The 26,920-nt window shown below is 55.6% G+C and overlaps 1 protein-coding gene across 1 annotated transcript; it reads left to right on the top strand.

Moving 5' to 3' along the window:
- The first annotated feature begins 298 nt into the window (after nucleotides 1-298).
- On the top strand, nucleotides 299-25,813 carry SLC26A9 (solute carrier family 26 (anion exchanger), member 9). Its single transcript, XM_012657852.1, has 21 exons — nucleotides 299-380; nucleotides 7,410-7,552; nucleotides 10,230-10,369; nucleotides 10,499-10,609; nucleotides 11,270-11,445; nucleotides 12,961-13,125; nucleotides 13,687-13,839; nucleotides 14,161-14,243; nucleotides 14,975-15,122; nucleotides 15,404-15,517; nucleotides 15,719-15,796; nucleotides 16,377-16,472; nucleotides 17,948-18,054; nucleotides 18,711-18,780; nucleotides 18,900-18,992; nucleotides 19,086-19,199; nucleotides 19,834-20,115; nucleotides 21,144-21,198; nucleotides 22,701-22,846; nucleotides 24,329-24,400; nucleotides 25,687-25,813. The coding sequence occupies exons 2-21, from the start codon at nucleotides 7,428-7,430 to the stop codon at nucleotides 25,732-25,734; spliced, it is 2,376 nt and encodes a 791-aa protein (XP_012513306.1). The 5' UTR covers nucleotides 299-380; nucleotides 7,410-7,427; the 3' UTR covers nucleotides 25,735-25,813.
- Nucleotides 25,814-26,920: the final 1,107 nt, after the last annotated feature.

Genomic DNA, 26,920 nt, shown 5'->3' on the forward strand with positions numbered 1-26,920 from the left:
GGCCGCCGTGGGGCAGCCTGTGTGGCAGCAGCCCCGCTGAATGTGACCTATTGTCTTCGGGGTGGATTTAGGAAGTGCCAAGCTCCCATCAAACAGCCCTGCTCCCCAGGTAAAACAAAAAAGGGCTGTTCATTTGGGACCTTTTCCCCCTTATCTCCTTTTCCTATCTCCTCGGGCTTAGCTATGGTGTAGTGTTCAAAACCACTTCCCCTCCGGGCCAATCAGAAGCCGGGGCTCACCCCGTGGCCCTGAGGTAAAGTTATTTATAAACGCCTCCCTGGATTATTTGAGCAGAGCCCTTTCGCACACCTCAGGAACACCTTTCAGCCGCCCGCTCCCCGGACGCACCTGCAGCCCTGCCCGGCTCTGCTCTCCCACCGGTAAGCCCCACCCTGCCACGCGGGGTCAGCCTGGCAGAGGGCGGCACCAGGGGCACCGGGAGGCAGGATGACAGGCTCCGACTCGCCACAGGGGCAGGCCGTTTTCCAGCCTGAGCACGAACGGGAAGGATACGCAGGCCCTCGGGTCTGCGAGCAGCCCCCAGCCTCTCCCTTCTGGGAGCCCACAGGGCCTCGCTTCCATGCAAGGACCTCGGCTGCAGGGCCAAGCTTGGCTGAGAGAGCGCAGGGGACAGAGGCTGTGGTGGAGGAGGCCTGCCAGACCCCAAAACAGAGGCAAAACAGCCACCTCCTTTGCAAGGCCTTCCAGGGAGAGGAGAATGGTGGACTTCCCTCGGGGCGTCAGCCTTCGAAGCTGCTGGCTGCACCTCTCCGCTTTCCTTTAAGTCTTGGCAGCAAAAGCTCGCGGTGCTTGGCTCGCTGGCCCACTCTGTGTGCCTGTCCCCACCCTTCTGCCCCCCTAGACGCCCTCCTTCGCTCACTCGCTTCTCCAGCAGCTCAGGGCGCTCGGCAGGGACTGCATGGAATCCCGTTCGTCCCCACTAATCCTGCGGGTTGGAACAGGTGGAAGGAGAGGAAATCGAGGCGTGCGAGAGTGAGCGAGGGACCAGCTCCATCAGGCAGGCAGGCGGGCGGCAGGTGCAGGACCCAGGGGACCCGACTGCCAGGTGGGTGCTGCAACACAGAAGGGTGCAGGCCAGGACAGTGCATGAGGAGCCAGCTTCCCAGCTCCCAGGCTCTGAACCCCTCATCCCGCCGCTCCGAGGGCTCCCAAGCTGGCCTCGGGCAAGGCCCCCATTCCCTAGAATCGGCCCAGAGGGTTCCCAGCCTAGGCCAAGAAAATCTTTTTATCACACCGGCATCAACCCCACACTCACACTTGGCCCCACTGGGTCTGAGCACCAGGAGGAATTCCAGCTTTAAGGGCATGTCCCTTGGAGTGACATAGCCCCCCCAAAGTGGGCAGACCGAGGGCTCTCCCCGAATGGCTTCCCTCACATAGACCCCCCTCTCCTGGAGCCCCGGAATCCCCCGCCCTCCCCCAGCAGAACCTGGAAGACCCTGCCTGGGGGACACAGAGACCAGCACTCCAGGAGCACCTCCCCACCAGGGGGCCATGCCGGCATTCCCAGAGCCTGGCCGCCTGCTCTGAGGCTCATTTGCATGGAGTCCTAGGGGCAGAAATGGACTCTTCTTTATCTCTTCATGTCTAGAGTCTTCTGGAGACTGGCACATGCTCAGTATTTAGTTAGTGCGCGTTGAACTGGACTAAACAGCCAGAGCCTGGTCAGCAGTGAGCTCGCTGAGGGCAGGGGGGACCCGCTCGACACTGGCCAAGCTCTGGGGGCTGAAGGAGTCACTACTTGTTCAATGGAGGCCGCAGGGCCACCTCCTCAGGGGGAGCTGGCCTCCACCTGGTGCCTCTCTGGCCTTGGACCATGGCTCCTTGCAGCAGAGCAGCGGGGCCCTTCACTGTCTCCTTGTCCGGGCCCCTGCTCGCCAGTGGTAGTAGCCGGTCTCCCTGCAGACTCCCAGGAGTCTAACCTCGAGTGTCCGTTCCAGGGATCCCACGACCTTGAAAGTGCTTCCTAAAGTCAGGCCTCGATCCCTTTCGCTGGAGCTTATTTCCTCAGCCCAGCACTGTCCACCCCTCCCCAGCAGGGACAGGGACAGGGACAGGGAGCTAAGAGTGGGGATATGGGGGCAGTAGGAGTGACTCTCTCCCTCCTCGGGATAAGTCCCTGAACAGCCAGACAGTGGGAAGACACCTTAGCGACCGCTCATCCTCTCCTCACGTTACCAACGAGGACATTAGGCTGGGGTGAGGAGGGGTGGGAGATTTGCCCAGCGACACAGGGACAGTAGAAAGAAGAGAAATGTTTAAAAATGCCTTGGGGGTGCATAGACCTCTACATCCTCCCTCCTCCTGCCAGGGACACGGTCTCCAGCTGAGACCCCAGCCCTCCTGCAGCTCACACCCCAACCCTGGCCACTCAGGGCTGTCCTTGCTCCCACCCTCGACGAGACGGGGAGGCAGCTAGAGCAGAGGGGAACCTCGGAGTGACCTTTCCTTTGCCCAGAACAGCCACCAGCTGGGCAGGGAGCAGTGATAAGGACGCCAGGGTGGGTTGGCCAAGCCGGGGCTGCTCTCGTGCCTGGCACATGTGCGTCAAACCCCCCCCAACACACCCATGCACAACCTGGGCAGGGCTGAGGGAGGAAGTCGGTCTGGGCCACAATGACAGGATCACCTCCAGACCTGGCCAAAACCCCACAGACAGGCTCCCCTCCTTCCTGCGCCCCAGGTGCTCCGCCCTCTTCTGAAGAGGTTTTCTGCTTTTCCTCTCGCCAGTCCTGGGAAGATTTGGCGGGGTAAGGGCATGGGGCCGGGGATATAGCGACAGACAGAAAAAAGAAAGCCAAGAAAGGCAGAGGGACCTGCCGGGAGCGGCAGAGCAGGGAAGGGAATGCTCTGGAGGAACAGCAGCTATGATGATGGTCAGTTTATCGCCTGCAGTCCAAGCCGTTCACTCGGGCACTGTGCCCAAGCCCGTCTCTGCCCACGGTATCTGACAGGGTCACAGACCCGGTCAGAAAGGTGACTGGGAAAAGGCACCCATGGGCTTTCTTTTGCACGCGCTCTTTGCAGGGGGGATCCCAGAGAAACCCAGGGGCTTCTGCTCCAGCCTGTGCCCGCCCCCACAGCGTCCATCTGCCCTTTGCTCCGCCTCCCCCAGCTCCTTTGCTCTGCAGGACCCCTGGATCTCCTGCCCACCCACAGATTTGCCCCACTCCCCTGCTAGGACTTGGGAGTGGTCCATGCACCACACCTCCCACCCTCTGCTCCCTCCTCCCTCTACTCCTTGAAGCCCCACGGCACCCCCTCAAGTCCCTCCAGCCCTTGGGCACTGCCCCTCCTTTCCCCCACAGTGGGGGAGGAGCAGGGTTACCCTTTTGTTCCTCAATATTGTCACATGGCACCGCTATTTATCCCTGAGCTGGTGGGGGGATGGGAGGCAGTGGAGGGGCTGACACCGTTTGACGGGGGCAGGGCTCGTTGATACACACCTATGGCAATGGGACACTTGACATTTTTTCCAGTGATGCTGACATCACTTGGCAGGGCTGTGTTTGTTTAAAGGGGGATCGAATTGTCATGTTCCCTATACCCGGCTCCCTTTCTCACTCCCTCTTCCTGCCCCTAAGCTAGCACTGTGAGGCTCCCTCTCTGGGGACCCCCCTCAGCTCTCTGAGACCCTGGAAGCCCGTCTGCAAGAGACAGGGCGCTCCCCGCAACAGGCTCACCCTTTTCCACCTCTCCCATGCCCCTTTCCTCCACCGCTCCAAGGCCTGAAGGACTGGCTGGGGATGAAGTAACCTCCCCTCCCAAGCCCCACCCCACCTCAACCCCTATTCTTGGAATTAGGAAGTAGGCGAGAGCACCTCCTCACCAGGAGCTACAGACTTCTTGCGGCTTCGGATTTGCAACTCCACCTGTCATTGTCCTGGGAAAACTGATGCCAGGAGGGGAGGCAGACCCCACAGCAGAGCCCTTGAGAGGAGACACAGAATCCAGAAGTGCTGTCCTGTTAGCTGGGGTGGCAAGGCCACCAGGGCGGTCCTGTAGGGCACTCTGGAGGCCACTCAGGGAAAACCCCCAGGGAGCAGGGAGCAGCATCGTCTGTGAGGGGTCTGGAGCACTCGAGCTGGCCTCAAAGGCCTGGCTCAGTTCCCATCCCGCCTCTCTCCAAGATGCAGTTTTCTCATCCGCAGAATGAGAGGACTGGAACAGTGTGGTCCTCAAGTCCCCTTCTAGACAAACTTCCTGATTCCAACTGGCTGCTGGGTTCTCCTCTTTGTACAAACTCAGGATTGTGACAGCTCCCAGAGCCTTCTCCCCTTTGGGCAGAGAGCACGGGAAAGGACAGACGCGACATTCCAGTACGGCAAGGGAGTTTTTCCCTCAGTTAGCCTGTGTCAGAGGGGACTCCCCTGGCATCCAGGGCCCATCTGTCGGGAAGCCTGTCCAGAGGGGCAGAAATAGCCCTGAGTCACCTACCTGCTGCCGTCGGAAGGATCTCCACCACCCCTGGCGCTTTCCTCCCACCCTTCCCTGGGAGAGACAGCCGGAATGGCCAAAGCCAGTGCTGTGTAGCTGGATAGGTAGACAGGAAGAAGATCCCCCAGGGCCAGGGTGGTCAGGAAAGGCTTCCTAGACGAGAAGGAGGAGTGGGAGAGGGAGGAGAGGGGAGGAGGAGGAACATAAACAGGTCTTAAGGATGGGCAGGTCTAGAAAGGCAGAAATGAGTCAGGGCATCTCAGGGAAGGAGGAGAATGTGAACAGAGACCCAAGCTGGTTTGCGGGGTGTGGAACAGACCAGCCTGGGTGGTGTGGAGGGACCCAGCCAACAAATCTACTGAATACACCAAAACAAGGCCAGAGGATAAAAAGCAAAAATGCCAGAATAAGGAGTTTGGTCTTCATCCTCCTGGAAATGGGGAAGATGGAGGTTTCCGAGCAGGGGGTGTGGGACAGGGTGGGTGGGGCACAGAGGAGATGGGCAGGGGAGAAGAGAAAGGAAGAAAGGAAGGAAGTAGCCACAGGATTTGATGAACAGCTGAACGTGGAAGCTGAGAGGGAGGGAGAGGGTGGGGACAAGTGCGGGAGTGTGCTACGAGGCAGGGAGAAAGGGACCACGGAGGAAATAGGGAAATCGGGGTGGGAGGGCAGGGAGGCTGGGATAGTGGGTTCAGTGGGATCAGTGCTAATAGCACCCCTCCCACAAATGCACTGCTGGGATTTACAGCCTTTGGAAGTAGCCTGGGAAGATCCTTCAGGGATTGCCGCCTGCTGGCTGGCATGGAAGCAGGTTGTCCCATCACCTCCCTTTCCAAAGGTCTGTCCTTTTCTGATTCAGCCCCCCTTGAAACTTTTGGCTATTTCTTTGCAAGTGGTCTGTTCAGTGGCCTGGGATAGGGCTCCCCAAACCACGAGTCTTTCTCTGTAGTGAGGTCTGGAGGTCTGGGTTCCTATGGCGGGGATGGGACATGATCTCCACTTGTTGCTCCCAAAGAGCGCACCAGACAAACCACCTGGAAAGGTAGACCCTTGCAGACTCTTGAGCGGGTGGGGATGAAAAGCAAGATTACTCTGCCTCACTGGAGGGTGAAGGGCTGGAAGCCTCTGAATAGTCTCTCCTATGAGGAAGAAAGCACCTCCCATCTTAATAATAGTAATCATCGCCGTTACCATTTACTGGGTGTCCATGAAAGGCCAGCCACTGCACACACGTAATCTCATCTAATCCTCATTGCAACTGCCGGGGACTGTTATTATCCCATTTATAGATGAAGAAACTGAATCTTTGAACCCAGGTCATTCTGGCTCTAAAATTTCTGCTGTTTTCCTTATGTCACTGTCTTTCATTTCTCCCACTGAAATGTCTCACATGCCATTTTTCTTACTCATTTCTGCCCATGTCTCCTCCAAAATCCCATGTATCGATTCACTAAACTAAGTGCCAGACAAGGGGCTGGGCACAGGCGCTGTGGGGGTTCCTTCACCCATCTTCCCTTCCATCCGGCATCATCTGTGGGGTTTTGCCAGGCACCCGGGTCCCAGGGGACCTTGAGTCCCGAGACCGAATGAATGGCATGCACCAGCCCAAGCTCCACCAACTTGAGCACAATCTTATTAATAACAGAAGCTCATGTTTGCATCATTCTTTACATTTTACATAACGCTTTCCTATCCAGTAACTCATCTGATCTTCACAACAACTCTGTGAGGTGGGTATGTTACCCCCATTTTAATGACGAAGAATCTGAGGTTCAGAGAAGTAATGTCACCTGTTCCCCCCTACCACTAAAGCCAGGACTAGAACCCAGGTTTCTGGACCCTGGGTGAACGCTCTATCTTGCCCTAGTGTTATCTTCTACAAGGGGCATCAGCCAGGCTGCTCCCCTTTGGTAACTTCCCCACTCACCAGTTTCTCCCTTAGGAAGCTGGGGGCATCTCTGGCCTCCGTGAGGTTGCTCATTTCCAACCACATCTAAATCTTTTGCCAAACTGGCCACAGCCACTCCACACTCCCCACCTCCCAGAAATAAACCCTCCTTCTAAGCCTGCCCCATTTCTTTCTTCTCCTTCCTTCTCCTCTGTGGTCCTCAAGCAACTTCTCCCAGCCCTGGGGGGCCCAGGACAGGAGGGGGACCTGTCATTAGAGGAGGGAGGGGGAAAGGTCCCCACAGGGAACTCCCCTGGGCCTCAGGGGCCCTGGCACTTAGCTCTGCCCAACTCAGCTCCTGGAACGCCAGCAAGGTTGCGCAAAGAGCGAGGAGGAGAGGAACTCCGGTACACAAGGGTGGGGGAAAGGTTAGGCACAGGAAGCCGTGGGAGAGCGAGCAGGCGGGTGGACCATCCTGATTTCCCCAAACACACCATTGTCTCCCCGGGAAACCTGTCGGTGAAGTTCTAGGCATCTTATTCAAGAAGGGTCCTCCTGAGGTCACCACGGCTATCCCCCTGCCTCCGGGCAGACTGGTTTCTCTGTTTCCTCCAAGCTGATTGGCTGAATGGTAGGAGCCTTTCTGCCAGGGGAAACTATGATGTGGGGAGGGGGACTGGCTTGTGGGGGCACCAGGGGCCGGGGGACAGTAGGACCCATGTGCTGAAGCCAGCGGTGACTCCTGCCCTTGTACTCCCACCTCCTCATTGCCTGGTGTTCAGCGGGGGTGACAGTGATGTCACAGGTGTAGAGTGCCAGCCACGTGCTGGGCGCCAAACAAAACAGCCAGGGCAAGTGTGTGCATCATCGGTGCCTGGGAAGGAAGGCCACCAAAAGAAGTGAGTCTGGTGGAAAGACTGGACAGAGGGAAGGGAGGCTCCTTGCTGGATGGGGGCGGGGAAGAGAATAAAACTCTGCTGCCGCAAGGACCAGAGAGAGAAGGCCCGGGCCGGCGCTGGGGAGGGATGCTCCCTCATCCTCCCCTGCTCTGCTTCTCCCACAGCTTGTAAATGCCCCAGACATGAGCCAGCCCAGGCCCCGCTACGTGGTAGACAGAGCCGCGTACTCTCTCACCCTCTTCGACGATGAGTTTGAGAAGAAGGACCGGACGTACCCGGTGGGAGAGAAACTTCGCAATGCCTTCAGGTAATGTGGCCCAGAGCCCAGCCTCCTCTCTTGTCCTCTCCTCCCCACCAAATCCTTCCTGCACCAGAACGGGGCTTCTGCACCAGTGTCCCTAAGACAGGCTTTAGGGAAGCCCTGGGGAAGTGAGGTTCTGAACCCTGAGACCCCCAGAGAGGAGGGGGTCGGGGAGCCAGAATCGTCCGCAGTCTCAGAAGGATTGTAGGGCATCCCTGACCCCTGCGTGGGGTCTCCTCTATTCTCAGTCCTCTCAAATCTTCTTTGGGTTTTTTAAGGAGTGCTGTACAGGGACATGCCACAACACGGAGGGGTAGGGAACGCTACAGCCCTACTCCAGGCCCTGTTCCCTCCTTATCAAAAGAAAAAAAACCTGAAGCCACAATTACCCCAAGCCCTTTGCCCTTCACACTTTCCCTCCCAGATGTTCCTTTCTTCACCTGGTTCGGAGAATGCCCAAAGGAGGCCCTGAATTCCTGGGCTCTCCAGCAGGGGACCTGCCAGGGTGTAGTCCTAGCAGCTCCCAGGCTCTCTCCACTCTCAGATCCCTGGAACTGCTGGTGGGTGGTGCCACCTTGCCTCTAAGGAAGGGGCTACCCCAGGAGCCTGAGGCTGTGAGCTTCACCCTCCCCCTTCCCAGACTCCTGGGCGACCTCGCTTAGGCCCGGCTGTGGGCTGGCTCGCTCTTCCTCGCTCCCCTGGGGAAACAGCTGATTCAGTTACCTGGATCGAGGTCACTGCCAATGGCTGAAGTGGAGATGCAGGTGGAACTGGTTCAGGCTGGGGGAATCACCCACTTGAGTTTTTGCTAAAATCCCCAGCCCAACCCTGTTTCTCTTGGGAGGCTCCATCTCTGCCCAGTTACAGTCAAGGCCTTGGGTACTCAGTGCCCACAACTATGCTCCTCAGACAGGTGGGGCTCTGTCGGTCTTTGTGCCCAAAGAGTTTAAGTTTGGGTTGCTTCTGTGCTGGAGGGATGAGGGGATCTGCTGCTGTCCTAAATGATAAGGATGATCAAAACTACAAAGGGATGTAGGGAACTAACAATTCCCGTGATGCTAGCATGAGAGCCTCGACCAGTGCCTGGCACACAGAAGGTGCTCCAATAAATATCTGTTTAATGAACGAGCAAATGTCAAGAGAGCTGATGTCTGTCTCCACTTCCCTCTTGGTCTCTGCTCCCAGCTCTTCTTTCAGGCTTCAGATGGCTTTGTCCAATATACAGCACACTTGCAAGTAAGGCTGGGCATGGACTAGCCCTCCAATGAGTTGCTTTTCTTTCCCTAGCCAGCTCTCCACTCATGAGTCCACTCTCCTTGGCCACAAACAAACCTGATAGACTCCTACAGGGCTGGTCCTGTCTTAGAACGAGGCTTTAGAGATGCATTAAGCAATTTACCACCAGTCCACCTGGCCTTCCACCATCCCAGGGATGGGAAAGGCACCACGAGCCCCAGAGGAGACTGGGGAGTCAGATGTTGATGAGGATGCCGTTGCATGGAGTATTCATTGGGAAAGAAAATCTTCCCAGACTTTCCAAGGTACAAAGCATTGTCTGTGTTGGTTTCAGTCTTGGGTGACATCCAGGGGACCCAGTGTCAGGGAAACTATTGTTGAGCAACAGCAAAGAGCAGGAATCGGTGCCGGGCAGAAAAGGAAGCCTAATCAGAGCAGGCCAGTGAGTCACCAGATGGGCTCTGAGTATTTGAGTTCCCTCAACTGGGAGAAGAAAAGCAAATCCCCCCACCCCCTCCAGTCATCAATCCACTGGCTGTCACCCTTGAGTTTGTAGGCCCTTGTTCCCACCGCTCCTGAGTTTCTATAAAAGGACCTCAAGGTGTTCAACAAACAGGGAAGGGATCAACTCTCCCCACCCTGCGTTGACCAACGAACAGCCCCCCCCATTCTTCCCTCCCCTACAGATGAATTAACAAGGGAAAGAACTCCGGTTTTGGAGTTATCACACACAAAGGATGGTGAGTCAGCAGAGGTGCACCCTGCAGGAACAATAGGGCCTTTGGTGGTGGGGGGAGTTATAAGAAAAATGGCAGCAGGAAGCCCCCGCTCAGACTGAGTCTCAACGCCAGCCCATCCTTTCACTTACTCATTTATTCAAATAATATTTCCTAAGCACCGCTGTGTAATGCTCAAGGTGTACAAAGATGAAGAAGAGAGGTAGACTTCTCGCCACGGTGGGGTGTGCTGTCTAGTGGGAGAGACAAACAAAAAGCAAGTAATTATAACACAGGAAGCACACGGAGCTGCAGGAGCCCAGGCGAGTATAGCCCGGGCCTGCCTCGGGCAGACAGGAACTCAGCGGAGCCTTTCCTGGAGAAGGGCCACCTGAGCTGGGGCATGGACCTGATGCCTTAGAAGGCTGAGCCACCATAAGATGCACACCTGTCAGCCAAGTCCTGTGGACTTCTCAGGTGAGCAGCCAGCAGTCTGAAGACCTGCGGCTAATGCCCAGGTGTGTGGACGAGCTCTCTAGAGAAAGTTCCTGCCTTTTCTTCTTGGTACCCCAGGCACCCAGTACAGCGTGGGTGCTCAGTGTCATATCTGGAATCTGAGTGAATTTTGAGTGAATGAATGAATGAAAGGAACAGGATATTATAGTCCCTCTCCACCTTGGAGTGTCCAAGCCGTGCAGGGCCGACTGGAAACCTGCCCTCCTTCCCTGCAGGTGTTCCTCAGCCAAGATCAAAACCGTGGTGTTCGGGCTGCTGCCTGTGCTCTCCTGGCTCCCCAAGTACAAGATCAAAGACTACATTGTCCCCGACCTGCTTGGCGGACTCAGCGGGGGATCCATCCAGGTCCCACAAGGTGAGGGGGTCCCCTCAGCCAGGCCTGGCCTGCTGCTCCCCCATTCCACTCCCCACCCCCAGACCATCCCTCTGTGACCCCTATAAGCTGACTGTGTTCTTGAGCTTTCAATGTCTTTGTCGTCTGCAGGCATGGCATTTGCTCTGCTGGCCAACCTTCCTGCAGTCAATGGCCTCTACTCCTCCTTCTTCCCCCTCCTGATCTACTTCTTCCTGGGGGGTGTGCACCAGATGGTGCCAGGTAAGGCCTCTGCCCTCTCGGCAGGCAGGATGACCTGGGCCAGGAGGACGGGATGTATGGCGAAGAGGGTTCGGGTGCTTTTCCATCTACATTCTCCTAGAGTTGGTGCTGGCCAGTCCTGGAGGGGGACGGTCCCTGTGAGTGTCAGTCCCAGGTCCTCGGTGACCTTGGAGAAACCACTGAGCCTCTGTGAGCTCAGTTAGAGTTACCTGTTCCATCTTCCCTGGAATGAGAGGAAGATTTGGCAGAACAAGATACACCATATGCTATAAAGGGCTAAACAGATGTGAGAAATCACTGTCTAACTCCCAGGCTGCTTCCAGCAGGCCACTGCAGGGACTTTCGGACTTTTCTGGTGCTAAGTGACATAGAGAAAAAGGACCTGGTCACAAGGGCTGGTTTCTGGTTCAGACTCTGCATGTATTTCTAAGTTCATTTCCTCACATGTCCAATGAGATAATATCGACAGCTGAGGTGAAACACATTGAAAAGCATAGATTGTGGTTAGATGTGAGCAGTTGTTGTGAGCAGCTGGAGATGACCTTGGAGGTGTGAGGATCCATCACCCAGGGGGGTCAGGGAGCATTTCTGGGCCCCTTTCTGGTTTCCATGGGCGTGGTCCAAACCTCTGATTTTTGCTGGCTGGATGGGACACCACAGGTACCTTTGCCGTTATCAGCATCCTGGTGGGTAACATCTGTCTGCAGCTGGCCCCAGAGTCGAAATTCCAAGTCTTCAACAATGCCACCAACGAGAGCCATGTGGACACGGCAGCCATGGAGGCAGAGAGGCTGCAAGTGTCAGCGACGCTAGCCTGCCTGACTGCCATCATCCAGGTGAGGGAGACGGCCCCCAACCCTGCCAGGAGGGCATCAGACCACCTGCCCCTGCCCCAAAGCCCCCATTTTGATGTTAAATCTGGTTTAGGGCTCTACCTCCTCCCTTGTCCCCATCTCAGGGCTAAAGAGGACCTTGAAAACGCAGAGTATCGCGCACCTGTAGCTAGCAGGACCGCACACAGGAACAACAGCTGCCCCCGATAAAACTGTCCTGAGCCTAAAGACTGCCTGAGGCTCACAGCCTCTCTCCACTCCCCCGGGAGAAACTCCACTCTCTGGGAGCACAGTCTTCCAGACTGCTAAGTTTCTCTGACGTCCCTCATCAGCCCCAGCCTCCTCTGCTCCAAGCCACGGCAGCACTTGCACGACATAAATTCAGCCTCTGCGGAGGATTGCAAAGGAGTCTGCTAGGTTTTACGAAAGGAAGCACAGCATGACAGAATGCGAGAGCAAGACCAGTCCCAGAGAGCACCTTTCACTCATTCATTCAGTTAATGTTTTGCTCCAGGAGCTGGGCTAGGCCCCGGGATACAAAGATAAGTAAGAAAGAGGCCCAGTTCATAAGTTGCTCACAGCACAGCAGAGGAAGCGGCCATGTCAACAGACAAATTTGCGTGTCATAAGATAAGCAGCAGAGGGGAACTATGCACGAAGAGCTGTAGGAACATAGAACAGAGAGTCAGGGAAGACCTCAAAGAGGAGGTGACACTTGACCAGGCTTAAAGGATGAGTAGGAGTTAACCAGTAACCAGATGAACAAGGTACAGAAGGATGATCCAGGCAGAGGGAACAGTGCCCAAAAGCATGAAGGCCTAGGAGAGTGTGATCTGACCGGGAACAGCAAGGAGTGCGGTGTGGCTGGAGGGTAGAGGGCCAGAGAAGAGGCTGGAAAGGTAGGCAGAGGCCAGACAATGAAGTCTGGGGTCTGTCCCCTAAGCAGCAGCTCTGGGTCCGATTGGCAGTTTATAAGGATCATTTGGTCTGTGGCGACGATGGGTGGGAGGTGGATTGGAAGCACGGCAGGGAACCTGTTGAGAGACCCTGCAGAGGCCCAGGCAGGAGCAACAGGGGACTAGACTAGGTGGCCCCATAGAAGGAGGTGGGAGTGAACTTAGGAACATTTTGCCAGGAGCATTAACAGAGCTTGGTGACAGGCTGGGTGTGGGAGGCAAGGGAGGATGACTGTCAAGTTTTCAGGTGGGCAACCAGGTTGATGATGGTGTCATTTATTGAAAGAGGAAACACTGGAAGAAGACCAGGTTTATTTTACAGATAAGAAAACAAAGCCAGAGAGGTGAAATGACAAAGAGGCCCGTGCCCTAAAGGAACTAAATGTCTGATGGCAGGCACACAGGGCACAGCGAAGGGCAGGACAAGGTCACGGGCTCATTTCCCTAGAGCTACTGCTATCCCTGGGCTGCAAGGGCCTCCAGGCCTGGGTTTGTGGCAGGCAGGTTGTAGGAATGGCTGACCCATCTTGGCCTTCCCCCAACACCCGCTTTCTCCTCGCAGATAGGCCTGGGCTTCATGCAGTTTGGCTTCGTGGCCATCTACCTCTCCGAGTCCTTCATCCGGGGCTTCATGACGGCTGCCGGCCTGCAGATCCTGATCTCGGTGCTCAAGTACATCTTCGGACTGACCGTCCCCTCCTACACAGGCCCGGGGGCCATCGTCTTCGTGAGTCCGGGGACGCACTCCTGCAACTGGGGCAGGCTCGGGCAGACACTTAGCAGGGTTTACTGTTTCAAGAAGCTCTGAGTTTCTCATTATGAGATATTCTCAAGCAGGGGCTGGCTGACCGACTGTTTAGGGAGGATTCCAAGGGGGTTCCCACCTTGAGAAGGAAGGTCAAATGCATGACCTCGAGAGCTCGCTGAGGTTCTCTGTGGTTAATCTGTGCAGGAAAGGAGATGTGCCCTCTCCATCAGTTCCCCATTCCATTGCCTCAACCCCTCTTTGCCTAGAAAGTCCTTCCTTATGTCTAATCTCTATCCCTCCTCCTTTAGCTCGAACTCTTCTAGAGAAAAAAAAAGCATTCCCATTGGAGCATGAGCTCTCAGGGTGCCCGATGGGAGAGGGTGGTGGAAGACGAGACAGTGTTCATGACCGGGGTCTGGATTCTGCTCTGGTGTGCCTCTATTAGCACCGATGACAACCCTTCCCTGGGCCGGGCACCCAAGGGTGGGTAATGTGGGAAGAAGAGGTGGGAGCCTGTGAGCATGGTGCTCTCTCCCCCAGACCTTCATTGACGTTTGCAAAAAGCTCCCCCACACCAACATCGCCTCGCTCATCTTCGCCCTCATCAGCGGTGTCGTCCTGGTGGTGGTGAAGGAGCTCAACGCTCGCTACATGCACAAGATCCGCTTCCCCATCCCCACGGAGATGATCGTGGTAAGGACCTTGTCCGGAGCTGGGTGTTGGCGGCCAGGCTGGAGAGGCTGTGAGAAGAGGAGTCCAGCTCCCGCCAGAGCCAGGGGAGCCCCAGCCCACCCCCGCCCCACCCCCTCCACTGGCAGCCAGTGGAACCGGAAGTCAGACGTGAACCCATCCCATCCCCCTGTCTGTGGCTCTCCCTCTCTTCCTGCTCCTCAGACTCCTCCCCTCAAGGAGGCAGGCCAGTGGGATTTGGGGCCCCCAGAGAAAAGGCAGACTTGGGAGAGATTCCTGCCCTGGCCCCAACTTAATCCCCATTCTCCACTCTGGGGTTCGCAGGTGGTAGTGGCAACAGCTATCTCTGGGGGCTGCAAGTTGCCCAAGAAGTACCACATGCAGATCGTGGGAGAGATCCAACATGGGTGAGTCCACGAAGCCCGGCCCCCGTCCCGACTAAGGCCTGGGCTCAGAGACAGAAGAGACAAACTCTAGGAAAGTGCAGCATACACAGTATGGCGCTGACCACGTGGGAATCGCTAGTATCACTTATCACTGAGTAGAGCCTTGCGGCCAGCCAATGCTGGCTGCTTTATGAAGAGCGAGTCTTAACTGCCACGCTCCCCTTCTAAGTCTCGTTCGATCAATGCCGGTGAAGCCTCTCTGATCTGCCCCTTGCCATCTCTCTGCCCTGCTCTAATGCCCTGGCTCTTCGTCCATGCGGAAAGGGAGCTATTCGGATCAGCAAAATTCATTAAGCAGCCCCTGTGTGCCAGGCACCATGCCAGGCCGTGGGAGGAGAGGGGCAGACTTGTCCTGCCGAGTAGGGGCAGGCGAGGGCGAGAAGGGCTCAAGGCACTGGGGGTCTGGGGGTCTGGGGGCTTGTGAGCACAAAGTCCAGAATCCAGGAGTGGATTCTGGACAAGCTGACTTCTCTAAGCCTTGGTTTCCTCTTTTGTAAAGTCGGAGTGATGGTACCTACCCTACAGGGTTATACTGAGGATCCGGATTGGATGGGATAACTTATACAAAGACCCTGGCACAGCGTGGGGGCCCGGCTGGTCCCCGCAGGCTGGTGAAGGACACAGCTGCTCCCCCCACCCCCACCCCGCCGCTCACACCCTTGGGCCCTGCCTCCTTTCTGGCTCCTCGGCAGGTTCCCCACTCCGGTGTCGCCTGTGGTTTCGCAGTGGAAGGACATGGTTGGCACAGCCTTCTCTCTGGCCATCGTGGGCTATGTCATCAACCTGGCTATGGGCCGGACCCTGGCCAACAAGCACGGCTATGACGTGGATTCGAACCAGGTAGCTCCGGCCATGGCCAGCAGGGCTGGGTAGGATGGGCCGCCGGAGGCCGGCTACGAGATATCTTGGGGCTCTTTGGGCTGCGGTGAGGCAGGCTGCCTGCCAGCAGGGGGTGGGGAGTCTCTGACCCAAGAGGTTGACCTCCTCTTGATTGGGAGCGTATGACCTTCTAGCGACAGGGTCACTTTCAAGCCCTAGGCCCAAGATCCTGCTTGCACGGCTGACTGTGCTCAGTCCCTGCCTGCCCCCACTGGCTTCTAATCCTGCCCCTCTCCCCACAGGAGATGATCGCCCTGGGCTGCAGCAACTTCTTTGGCTCCTTCTTTAAAATTCATGTCATTTGCTGTGCTCTCTCTGTCACTCTGGCTGTGGATGGAGCTGGAGGGAAATCGCAGGTGAGCCCTGCACTAGGGGAGTGAGGTAGAGGTGGTCGCAGGACAATCGCCCCAGAGAAGCCCAGGCAGCCCGAGCCAGGCCGGCGCTATCTAGCCTTCCTCTTTCCTGCTGAGTCTCCATTCCCCAAAGGCATCTACTGGACATAAATCGGGAGCAAAATTGTCATACCTACCCCCCAACCCCAACTCTTTCTTGGACAGGTGGCAAGCCTGTGCGTGTCTCTGGTGGTGATGATCACCATGCTGGTCCTGGGAACCTATCTGTACCCTCTCCCCAAGGTAAGAGCCCAGCCAGAGAGCAGAGGACCGCAAGAGACTCCAGTGAGCACAGTCCCTAAGAGCTGTGCAGCACTTTGCAGACTGTAACAAGCCGTCATTGTCATACTTAGTCTCAATCACAACCTGTGAGGTAGACAATGCAGGTTTTATTCTCCCCATTTTACAGGTGAGGAAAACTGAGGCTGAGAGTCTAAGTGATCTGTCTATGGTGAGCCGGCTCACAGTGCAGGGCTGGTCTCAAACTCCAGCCTTCTGGCCTCAGAGTCTGATCCCCAGGCAGTGTTTCCAGGCACCTGCGAGTGCCAGGCGCTCCTATGGCCCAGCTAAGAGGGTGCTGGGCATGAGCCATTTAGGGGTGAGGGAAGAGAGGAAGGGCAAAGACGGGGCCAGGATGGACCCCATGGCTCTAAGGCCAGCACTTTCTAAACCTAAGACCGAGTGCAGAGACTGGGGCGCTCTGCCAGGGGAAGGGATCTGGAACTCCAGCTCTGTCCTGCCGGGCTCCGGGGTCAGGAATGTGTAGGAGGGCAAAAAGAAGGGGATCTCCCCGGTGACCCGCAGCGATGTTCTGCTTCTCCAGTCTGTGCTGGGAGCCCTGATAGCTGTCAACCTCAAGAATTCCCTCAAGCAGCTCACCGACCCCTACTACCTGTGGAGGAAGAGCAAGCTGGACTGTGTGAGTCTCGAGCAGCCTCTGGGTCCCCAGCACGCCCCTGTCCCCTCTCCCAACCCCACGGCCCTGCCAGTTAGCCCTGTCCTAACGGTGAACCCTCTGGTCTGCTGCTCCCTACATGGCTGAGTGGTTAAAAGTCCAGACTTTGGGGTGAGATATCCTCTGTTGAAATCCTAACTCAGCCATTCACTGGCGCTGTGGCCAATAGCTAGTCGCTTAACCGCTCTGACTCTCAGCTTCCTCATCTGTGAAATGAGCGTCATATACTTCCTATCCCCTAGTGTTTTTTCTGAAGAAGAAATAAGATAATGCAAGTAAGCTGCATGTTGTCTGAATTGTGCTAAAGCCAGAGGACCGGGGTCTTGATCGTGTTACTAGACTTTTGTGGGATCCTATTTCCTCATCCGTGAACCGGCGTGGTAGCCATCCCTGCGTCACGCGCGGGCTCTGAGGATTAAATGAAATCATAATGGGAAAGCACCGTGTGGCCATAAACATTCTGCAAACATGACTGATTGTCGTGATTAGTCACACACCACACCGCGTCTTCCGCTGGACAACAGCAATACAGGCGACCGTGGACTGACGACGCTGCATTATCTTCGTTTAAGCCCCACCATGACCTCTGAGAGGGGATTTGCTAACCTCCCTCAAAGATGACGAAAGCCAGGCTCAGAATGGTTAGGCAAATCGCCAAAGGCCACAGAGGTAGGAAGTGGCAGTGTCTGGACTGGAGCTCCAAGTCTTGGGCTCCAAACCTCCGGGCTGAACTGTCTGCCGGGCGAGGGAGGCTCACCCACATGGTGCAGGGAAGGAAATCCTGAAAGCAGAGAGGTGAGGGGTCCACCTGGGGTCCCCCAGTGAGGGAGAGATGAGGATAGGGAGAAAAACGATGTCACAATGCCCAGCCCAGGGATCTGCTTCCACCACACCCCAACACTCCCTGTCTTGGCAATAGTCCCCTGTGTTCACTAGTGCTTTGTGTTTCCATTTGGTTTTCCCGACGATCCTCTGCAGGAATCCAGGCAGAGTTCTTTCCTTTAGAGGAATCTGCGAGTCCTAAAGCTCCATAGGAGGCCACAATCAAGACTTCACCCAGCCCTGCCGCCCACCCACACAGCCAGGCCCCAGGCCCAGGCGGCAGGCTCTGGACAGGAACGTGGAGCTTGCTGTTAGACAGAGAAGGGGAACTCACAGTTAGTGGTCACCCTCTGAGTGTCCATCACGAGGCTAGGACCTTACATTCCTTAACTCTTTAATCCTTTCATAAAGTAGGTATTATTATTCTCTCTTTTTAGATTAGGAAACTAAGGTTCACATTGCTATTAAAGAACCAAACTTTGAACCAAAATGCAATAAAAAGGGAAGGATGGGTCTGAGGTTGTGCTAGCAGAGAATAGCCGTAGCTAATCCAGGAAGACTTCCCGAAAGAGGCAGTTTTCTCCCCAGGCCAGCTTTTGACATGTCTTTTTTCACAGTGCGTGTGGGTGGTGAGCTTCCTCTCCTCCTTCTTCCTGAGCCTGCCGTATGGTGTGGCAGTGGGTGTCGCCTTCTCCGTCCTGGTTGTGGTCTTCCAGACCCAGTTGTGAGTAACAGCCTCCTCCCTCCCAAGCACTGGAGGTGTTGCCAGGCCCAAGGAGAGCCCGACCCAGCCAGGACTGTAGGCTGGGCTGTTTGACTTCCATAACCTCAAAACCCCAGAGGAGGCCAGCATGGTCTTGGAGGGCTGGGGAGACAGAAAGTAGGGGAAGAGCAGGAAGGTGAGACTCAGTGTCCTTCCAAAGGCACTGCCAGAACCCCAAACCATATGGGACCCCACCCCAGGAGAATAGCAGGTCGGAGGATAGATGCTGTGTTCTTTATATAAAAATATTAAGTAGCACAGGCCGGGGTACCAGAGGGAGGGGGTCCTGGCCAGGGCAGGGAGGATGCTGAATGTTGGGAGAACCTTGTCTTCTCTTTTTGAGAACTCAGAACAAGGACGTGGTGACCTTGGGACCACTCAGACTTGTCAGTCTGTGTGTCCCCACTGCTTCTATCCCCTGAGCCCCGGTCTGGGAGCTGTGTCAAGGACTTGCCACCAGCCACCAGGGCAAAAAGGCAGACACAGCAAGCCTGGGATGAGGACAGGACCCCATCCTAGCCTGGCTTTGCCCCAGCCCCCACCCTCACCTCCAGTGTCCTTCCAGGCCCACGTGCTATTAGCATTCTCTCATGTTTTTCTTCTCCTCCTTCATCCAGTCGAAACGGCTACGCTCTGGCCCAGGTCACAGACACTGACATTTATGTGAATCCCAAGACCTACAATAGGGTGGGTAATCCAAGCTCATGACATCCCTCTCTTGCCCTGCCCCATCTCAAAGAGAAGCGGTTTCCTTAAAAAGCCAATAAAAACATTTCTGCAACCTGAGCTCAGTCTCCCTGTCACAGGTCCAGGAAATTCAAGGGATAAAGATTGTCACTTACTGCTCCCCTCTCTACTTTGCCAACTCGGAGATCTTCAGGCAAAAGATCATTGCCAAGGTAAGGCTCAGTCCTTGGTGACCAGAGGGGCCGGACAGAGAGTGGCCAAGAGAAGCCCCCCCACAGAGGCTGCTGTTGGCTGTCTCCCCACAGACAGGCACGGACCCCCAGAAAGTATTGCTAGCCAAGCAAAAATACCTCAAGAAGCAGGAGAAGAGGAGAACGATGCCCAGCCAACAGAGGAAGTCTCTATTCATGAAAACCAAGGTGAACTGAGGCTAGGAACGGCCCTCATGCCCTGTTCCCCTGTGGTATTCCTGGGACCCCCACCCTGCGAGGCAAAGACAGGAAGTGTCTGTGAGCACTGCCCGGTGGCCACTGGGCCTCCCTCTCCTGGGGTGGTGGCTACCGGCTCCCGGGGGACCGCTGAACTCTCCCGGCCCCTCCCGTTTTCTGGCTAAGATGGGACGTGGCCCGTGCATTTAGAAACAGCCCCCCGACGGGGAGCAGCGGAGGCTTTTCCGGGGTGCCCAGCCAATCTAGAGCTGGCAAGGCTGGGCTGGGGGTGGGAGTTTGGGGGGAGTCAGGCGGGCATAGAAAAACGGAAGAAGGAGCTCAGCTGTCTCCAGAAGGGCTTCCTCCCAGAGCAGAGAGGGCTGTGGCTTCAGGGCCCCTCTCAGAAGGGTCCTCTGACTTTGGGTGGCAGGAGACTAAGTTTGCAGGCCCTGCCAAGGAAGGGGCTTTGGGAGAGGCCTCTCCTGGGGGGGTTTGAGAGCCTGCATTCACCACCACCGCGCTGAGTCACTCGCCTCCACCTGCACCCTCCTTGCCCTGCTTCAGCCTAGCAGTCTGGCGCGGTTCGGGGGTCCCTGACTCTGCGCCACCCACCCCACCCCTCCAGACCGTCTCCCTGCAGGAGCTCCAGCAGGACTTTGAGAACACCTCCCCGACGGACCCCAACAACAACCAGACGCCCGCTAACGGCGCCAGCGTGTCCTACATCTCCTTAAGCCCCGACACCTCCTCAGCTGCCCAGTGCGAGCCACCAGCCTCTGCTGAGACCCCTGGTGAACCCAGTGACACGCTGGCCAGTGTCCCACCCTTCGTCACCTTCCACACCCTCATTCTCGACATGAGTGGAGTCAGCTTTGTGGACTTAATGGGCATCAAAGCCCTGGCCAAGGTGAGGCTCTCTGCACCTGCATCTCCGCTCCCCCCTCTCTTACAATCCCTTTCCTCGGGGCCCTCATTTCAGCCAGCCTAGGGAAGAAGCGCGCCGTGGAGGCTAAAGGCTCCGAAGGACCCTCCTTTCCCCAGACCTGACCGAGACAGGGTGCTCTCTGCAGAGCAGGCCCAGGCGGCCCACGACAGTGAGTTGCTGAGGAGGGCTACCGGAGCTTCAGGCCCTGCTGATCCATGCCCCCTCCAGCAGGGGCCATCCCAAGTTCCCTCTCAGGCCACCAGGAACCCACCCAGGGTCCTCTGACAAGGGTCCGGCTTGGCCCTTGGTTCCTGGCCTGCTACCCCTTACTGCACTCACTGGCCAACCTAGGAGAGAAGAAAGAACATCAGTGCCCACACCCCCAGGCCAAACAGGCAGCCCACTGGACACTCCGAATGAAAGTATCCATCTGATAACTTTTCAGCGGCCACCTCTGATGGCAGGGAGTCAGCAAACCTCAGAACCGCCTCAGACAGAGGCAAACCAGGGAAACAGAGGGGCACAGAGAGCATATGGGCTGACATCACCATCAGCGGGGTGCACAGAGGACCCTGTGCCCCACCTGGAACCTCAGCCTGCTTCCCTAGCCTGGATCTGGAGTCCAGACCAGGCTTGGCTGAAGCCCTAGACTCTCTGAGCCTCGGCCCTCCCCTGCAGCTTCTGTCTGAAGCCACAAAGTCAGGAAAGAGGTGGAGACTAGGAATCTAAGCTACTGAAAGAAAAGATCTGGCCTCCTAAGAAGGGGCCACGCTGACTTTAAGTGCCCACCACGTTGGCAAAGCCCCATTTCCGCCCTGCTTTTTAGAGAAGCCCTCAGCCGCCACTCCAGAGAGAAGTGGTGCGCTTTGCTGCTATTTTTATCTTCGGCCGCAGGGCTCTCAGGGTTGCTGACTTGTTTGGCTTCCCCTCTCAAGTACGTTTTGCGAATCGCTTTTAAGACCCACTCAGAACATTCCTTCCCTTTTGTCTCTCCACCCCAACACTTCCAGCTGAGCTCCACCTATGGCAAGATCGGTGTGAAGGTCTTCTTGGTGAACATCCACGGTAAGAGAGGAGGACATTTAGGGACCGAAAGCCTGGCAAGGGGGGTTGGGAACAGGCTGCTGGGTCTGAATAGTGAAGGCGGGGAAGTGAGGGGACCCAAACACCCTCCCGAACTACTGCCTGCTCACAGCGGCTTCAGACGCAAGTCCAGGGAGTCTGGCCGGATTGTATAAAGATCTGAGGGGTCTTGATAACAGTGGTGGGGAGGGTCGGGGAGTTGGGAAAGGACAGCTAGGACTCTCATTTGCCATGTATCCTCGGCAAGTCACTTTGTCTGTCCAGGGGACCCATTTCTACCTATGTAAAATGAGGGGGTTGACTAGATGAATTGGGGATCCTCTCCAACTCAGACGGTACATGAATCTTTTTTTTTTTGAGACAGAGTCTCACTTTGTTGCCCTGGCTAGAGTGAGTGCCGTGGCGTTAGCCTAGCTCTCGGCAACCTCAAACTCCTGGGCTCAAGCGATCCTCCTGCCTCAGCCTCCCGAGTAGCTGGGACTACAGGCATGCGCCACCATGCCCGGCTGATTTTTTCTATGTATTTTTAGTTGTCTGATTAATTTCTTTCTATTTTTTTTTTTAGTAGAGATGGGGTCTCGCTCTTGCTCAGGCTGGTCTCGAACTCCTGAGCTCAAACAACCCACCCGTCTCAGCCTCCCAGAGTGCTGGGATTACAGGCGTGAGCCACTGCGCCCGGCTAGTACATGAATCTTCTATAGGAGGCATAGAACACACACATGTCCTTACTGCCCAGGGAACACACAGATACGCAGTTTTACAAGCATGTAATCTCCAAAGAGTGCATGTACACAGCCTCGAGGTCGTGGCCACAGAGCGATGGGCATTCCCGTCGTTAGCACATAAGCGAAGTGCAAGGGCGTGGAAAGGCAGCAGGTGCGCACAGACACGCAGGAGAATGCGATGGGCACAGCACACGTGCCAGCCTCCTGCGGAGGGTCAGATCCCTTCCGGCAAGGCTGCACGGCCCTAGCTCTGCAGAGACCCCGCTCAGGGAGAGACTCTGCCCTGACAACGGCCTGCTGTGATGGTTTGCCTCCTTCTACCTCCTGAGCTAGAAGGAGTGGATTCCTCCCACCCTCACTGGACACTCCCTCAGGAAGCCATCTCTAGGATTCGGTTAAGAGTAAAGGCTCTGCCACATACTGGAAACTGCAGAAAAGATCTGTGTAAACAAGAGGAAGATGGCCCCTCAGGGGACAGACCTGGCAGCAGCCGCCTCACGGACGGTTTAGCCTTTCCCTCTCCAATCGCCACAGAGAACTGAGTCCCTGTCAAACTGCTTCCTTCTGCCCTGGGCTGAAGTTCGGCATGCTCGAGCTCGAGTTGCCCCCTGCCGTCCTGAGCTGATACTGCAATGCAATGCCAGGCCCCGATGCAGCTCGGGCTTCTCTCTTCTTCCCCGCCCGCCCTGCTCTCACCCTCCTCCCCCCCCCCCAGCTCCAATCGGGATCTCTCTGAAGGTTGATCTTTCCTCCTTCCAGCCCAGGTGTACAATGACATTAGCCATGGAGGTGTCTTTGAGGATGGGAGTCTAGAGTGCAGCCACGTCTTTCCCAGCATCCACGACGCTGTTCTCTTTGCCCAGGCAAATGCCGGAGAAGTGGCCACGGGACGCACCTTCCAAAGGGTAAGGGCCCTGCACCTGGGGAATCCTAGGCCCCAGGTCACTGAAATAGCAGGACCAAGGGACATTAGAAAGAACACAGGAGAAGCTTTGAGTTCCAACACTGATTCTGCCATTTAACGTTTCTGAATCTCAGTTTACTTATCTCTAGAATGGGCACCGTCAATTAATATTACCTACCTCACAGCATTTTTTTTTGTTTTAGGATTAAATGATAATTATCTCTTTTATGTCACTTGAAAGCACTTTGTGTATTGTAAAATGCCTTTCTTAATTTTAATTTGCCGAGTGCACAAACCAAAGCATAGTACGGTATGCCCACTATTCTGGCATTGCTCCCCAGCCTCCTCCTCCTCGCTTCCTAAAAAGGGCTTTGGGGGAGGGCGGGGAGGGGAGTAAGCTTGCCTGTTTTAATTTAGCAGAGCCTGGAGATTTCAGGCTGGTGATGGATGAAGAGGCTGGGGTAGAGTTTTGTCTCAGCTCCTTGACATTTAATTTACTAGCTCAGTAAGTGGTATGCAAATGAGATACAAAGAACACTGTCTAGGACTTCAGAAAGCTGAGGAGTCAGAAAAGCCCACCTCATTGGGGTCCCTGCCCAGGTCTCTCCAGGCACCCCTCATCCCCCAGGGTCCCAGGGTCCCCTCCCAGCTCAGCTCCTGTCCTTGGCTTCCCAAGACTCTATTTGTACCCCAGCCCTTGGTAAAAAAAAAAAAAAAAAAAAAACCTCCCCTGCCCTCTGTGAGTCGTAAGAAAGTCTTTTCTGGCCCCAGAACAACGATTCGCTCTTTGCCTTAAGAGACGGATGAAGGTGAAGCCATCTGTCCTAAGTGCTGAAAGACTGCCCAGGAACACACAGGGCCTTGGCTCCCGCCTCCCCGCTGAGAGCTAAGGAAACTGGGGAATGACAGGCTTCCTGCATCCCAAACCTTGTCCACAGGGCAGAGAGAGAAGATTCTGGACGCGTGCTCCATGTTGTTGCACTAATAATGTCCGGTTATTACAGTTTACTTACACAAGTTATTTATATGTTTATAAATAATTCATATTATAGAAAAATTTTATATAATTACATATTGCAGAGTATATGCATACATAGAAAAATTACACACACACACCCCTTATCAACAGCAGGGCGAGGGACAAAGCCAGCAGAGTGAGTTTGAGTGTCCTACACTTACAGATGAGGAAACACTCCCAGAGGGGTAAAGGTGGCTAGCCCCATCTTTGTAGGCCAGGTAAACCCTCCTGCCTCTAAAGCACCTCAGGGGAAGGCAGACTCTGATACACACCTGTCTGGCGTAAGGGGGAGACCACAGCGGGGCCAGATTTTGTGAGGCAGGTGAGAGGAGAGGCAAGAGAATGACTTATGTGTTAAAAACCGTGGTGCTGACCCAGAGCCGGCCACGTGTCCTTCCTGCCACCATGCGCCGACTTTGCTGCTCTGTCACTGGAGCTCATTCTGCACTGGCTTTCCCCCTCCAGGCTCCAGGGGATCCTGAGCTCTCCCTGTATGATTCAGAGGAGGACAGCCGCAGCTACTGGGACTTAGAGCAGGTGAGCGGAGGGATGGGGCTGCAAGGGGGAGGGGGAGGGGGAGAGGGAAGGAGGTCCTCTCAGATGCAAGGTGTGCACTGGGCTCTCTCGCCTCCTGGCCAGAGCAATCACCTTGAAGGCAACAAAGTTCCATCCTCATCTTTCCTTTAATAACAGATCTTAATTCTTCTCATTCCCTGAGAGGCATCTTGGGGGAAGGGAACGTCACTGGACCCAGTCCCAGAGAACGAATGTCTATTCTTAACTCTCCAGTGCATCAACCATGTGATCTTGGGCAAGCCACACGACACCCCTGGGCCCCACCTTTTATCATCGGTGAAATAAGGGAAATATGGGTAATCCCTGTCTCATCCACCTCACAAGATCAGTAGAGGAGTCATTTGTTCTTTCATTAATTCGACAGGTATTTATGGCGTGCCCACTGCTTGCCCGACATAGTTCCAGGAGGGGCACACAGCAGCAAGCAAGCAAAGACCCTGCCCTTAAGAAACATATTCTGATAGAATCAGATGAATTATGGGGGGCAGATGAATTATTACTGCATGTGGATAGGCCTGACAAACTAAAAGCTATGCAGATATGAGGGGGATACTATCCCCACGGGCCCGTGGAAATCAGCACCACTGCAATGCCCTGGACGAAGAGAAGCTAGATGACTAGTTTTAGAGAAATCTGGCTTTGGGTCTATTGGAAATAACATCTCTCTTTGTGTCTCTTCCCATTCTTTTTGGGTTTGAGTGCCATGGTCCTCTGAACGTATCTCTCAGAGCGTCGATGGCAGGTGGGAGACATTAGAAAATAGAACTGGAGCCACGGAGATTTGGCAGGACTTCTGTGCCCTCTTGGAATCTCCACCACATTCCGGAAAACTGGGATAGGACCAAAATAGCTTATCAAAGTGAAAATGAACTTTAGGGCTTGTATAGTCTCAACCTTCATTTAACCTAATGAAGAAACTGAAAAAAAAAGTGGGGGAAGGACACGTGGAAGGTCACAGAGCACACCAGGGGCAACTTACAATTAGATCCAGCACCTGCTCCTGTCGCTGCTGGACCAGCTCACTTCTTAGGCTGACCCTGCCTTTCCCCTGTTCACACACACTCGCTCACACACATACACTCGCTCACACACATACACACACACTCGTTCACACACACACTGATGCACTCATGATACTTCTTTCCGTCCAGGGGCCCGTAGAGTCACCTCTTGGTTGCAGCCACTCTGACCCCAATAGGTCTAACGCTCTCCCTTCCCCTCCCGCTTCTTTCCTGTGGCCCCTGCAGGAGATGTTTGGGAGCATGTTTCACGCAGAGACGCTGACTGCCCTGTGAGGGCCCAGTGGGTCCTCGTGCTGCCTCCAGAGTGCCTGGCCCTTGGGACTTCCATGAGGATGAGCCTGGGATCGCAGGGAGTGCTGGGTAGAGGAGAGTGCATCCACCAGGACTCCAGCCCCTCTGTCCACTCTCCCTCCTCTCTTCTTCCCCTGCCTCCCTCCCTGCATCTCTAGAGAGAGCTTCTCAGCAGCAGGGAGAGCCTACTCTTCTTACAGGAGTGAAAGTGTGGAGAACCTGCCCTTCACCCTTCTCCTGACCCTGAGGCCCTGGCCAGCAATGAGCAAGCCTCCACCCTACCACCCATGCTCTGCCCGTGGCAGCTGATGGATACCTTGGCTTCCTAACTTAAAGAGAGAGTCAAGAACAGAAGGACAAATACAACTGTGCTGACCTGCTGTGCAAGCTTCAAAGGGTGTCCTAGAGCCTGCATGGCTTGGTGTCAGATGGAGTCAGGCTGTCACAGCACACAGGGACGAACTTGGTTAGGACTCTCTGGCTTGCCTCCTCCAGCTGCCCCAACTTGGTCACTGGCAGCTCTCCACACCCAGGAGTCTCCATCTTGGTGACTGACTGCCCTTCCTTCTCATCCCAGGGCTGCCGAGGCCTCCACTACTGTCCAGCCCATCACGCTCTGGTCTGGGCAGTGGCAGGGGCCCTCAAGACCACCAGAGCTACCTCTCCAGGGGTAGCCCACCAAGAGACTGCCTCCGCCTCCAGAAACATCACTTCCCCTGCCCTGAGGGGCTGCTCTCTTTCACTTGAGGCTGAGTAGGAACCCAAAAGGGGGGGATGGGTAGCTGGCAGAATCTTCTGGCAACCTAGCAATAGATACCAGTTATTCTGCACAAACACTTTTGAGACTCCCTCTCTGTACCAGAGATGTGGTGGGGAGGAGGTGCTAGTGCCAACCCAGGGCGGACTGGTGGGACCTGGGCCCCATCAGGGAAATACCTCCCCTCGGGACATGTGCTTTGTCCTTCTTTACTTGGCAAAGAGCCAATCATTTTAACTCTCCCTCATCAGCTAGTGCCCAGAGCCATGATGGGGTCCTCCTGCCAGGCAAGGGAGGAAGTCCTCCAGGGACCGGCCGCAGCCCCTAGCTGGGTGCAGATGTGCAGAAGGGCTGGTCCAGACTAGATCTTCCACAGGGACCCCCAAACGACCTTAGGACCTGAGGCTATCT

The sequence above is a fragment of the Propithecus coquereli genome, unplaced genomic scaffold (assembly GCF_000956105.1).
Source record: "Propithecus coquereli isolate 6110/MARCELLA unplaced genomic scaffold, Pcoq_1.0 Scaffold563, whole genome shotgun sequence".
NCBI lineage: Eukaryota > Metazoa > Chordata > Mammalia > Primates > Indriidae > Propithecus > Propithecus coquereli.

Excerpts from the sequence above, each read along its gene's own strand:
- SLC26A9 (XM_012657852.1), top strand. The coding sequence starts at position 7,428 with ATGAGCCAGCCCAGGCCCCGCTACGTGGTAGACAGAGCCGCGTACTCT. Across the intron at positions 19,200-19,833 it reads CTCTATTCATGAAAACCAAG|ACCGTCTCCCTGCAGGAGCT; the intron begins GTGAACTGAGGC and ends CCACCCCTCCAG. Across the intron at positions 24,401-25,686 it reads GCTACTGGGACTTAGAGCAG|GAGATGTTTGGGAGCATGTT; the intron begins GTGAGCGGAGGG and ends TGGCCCCTGCAG.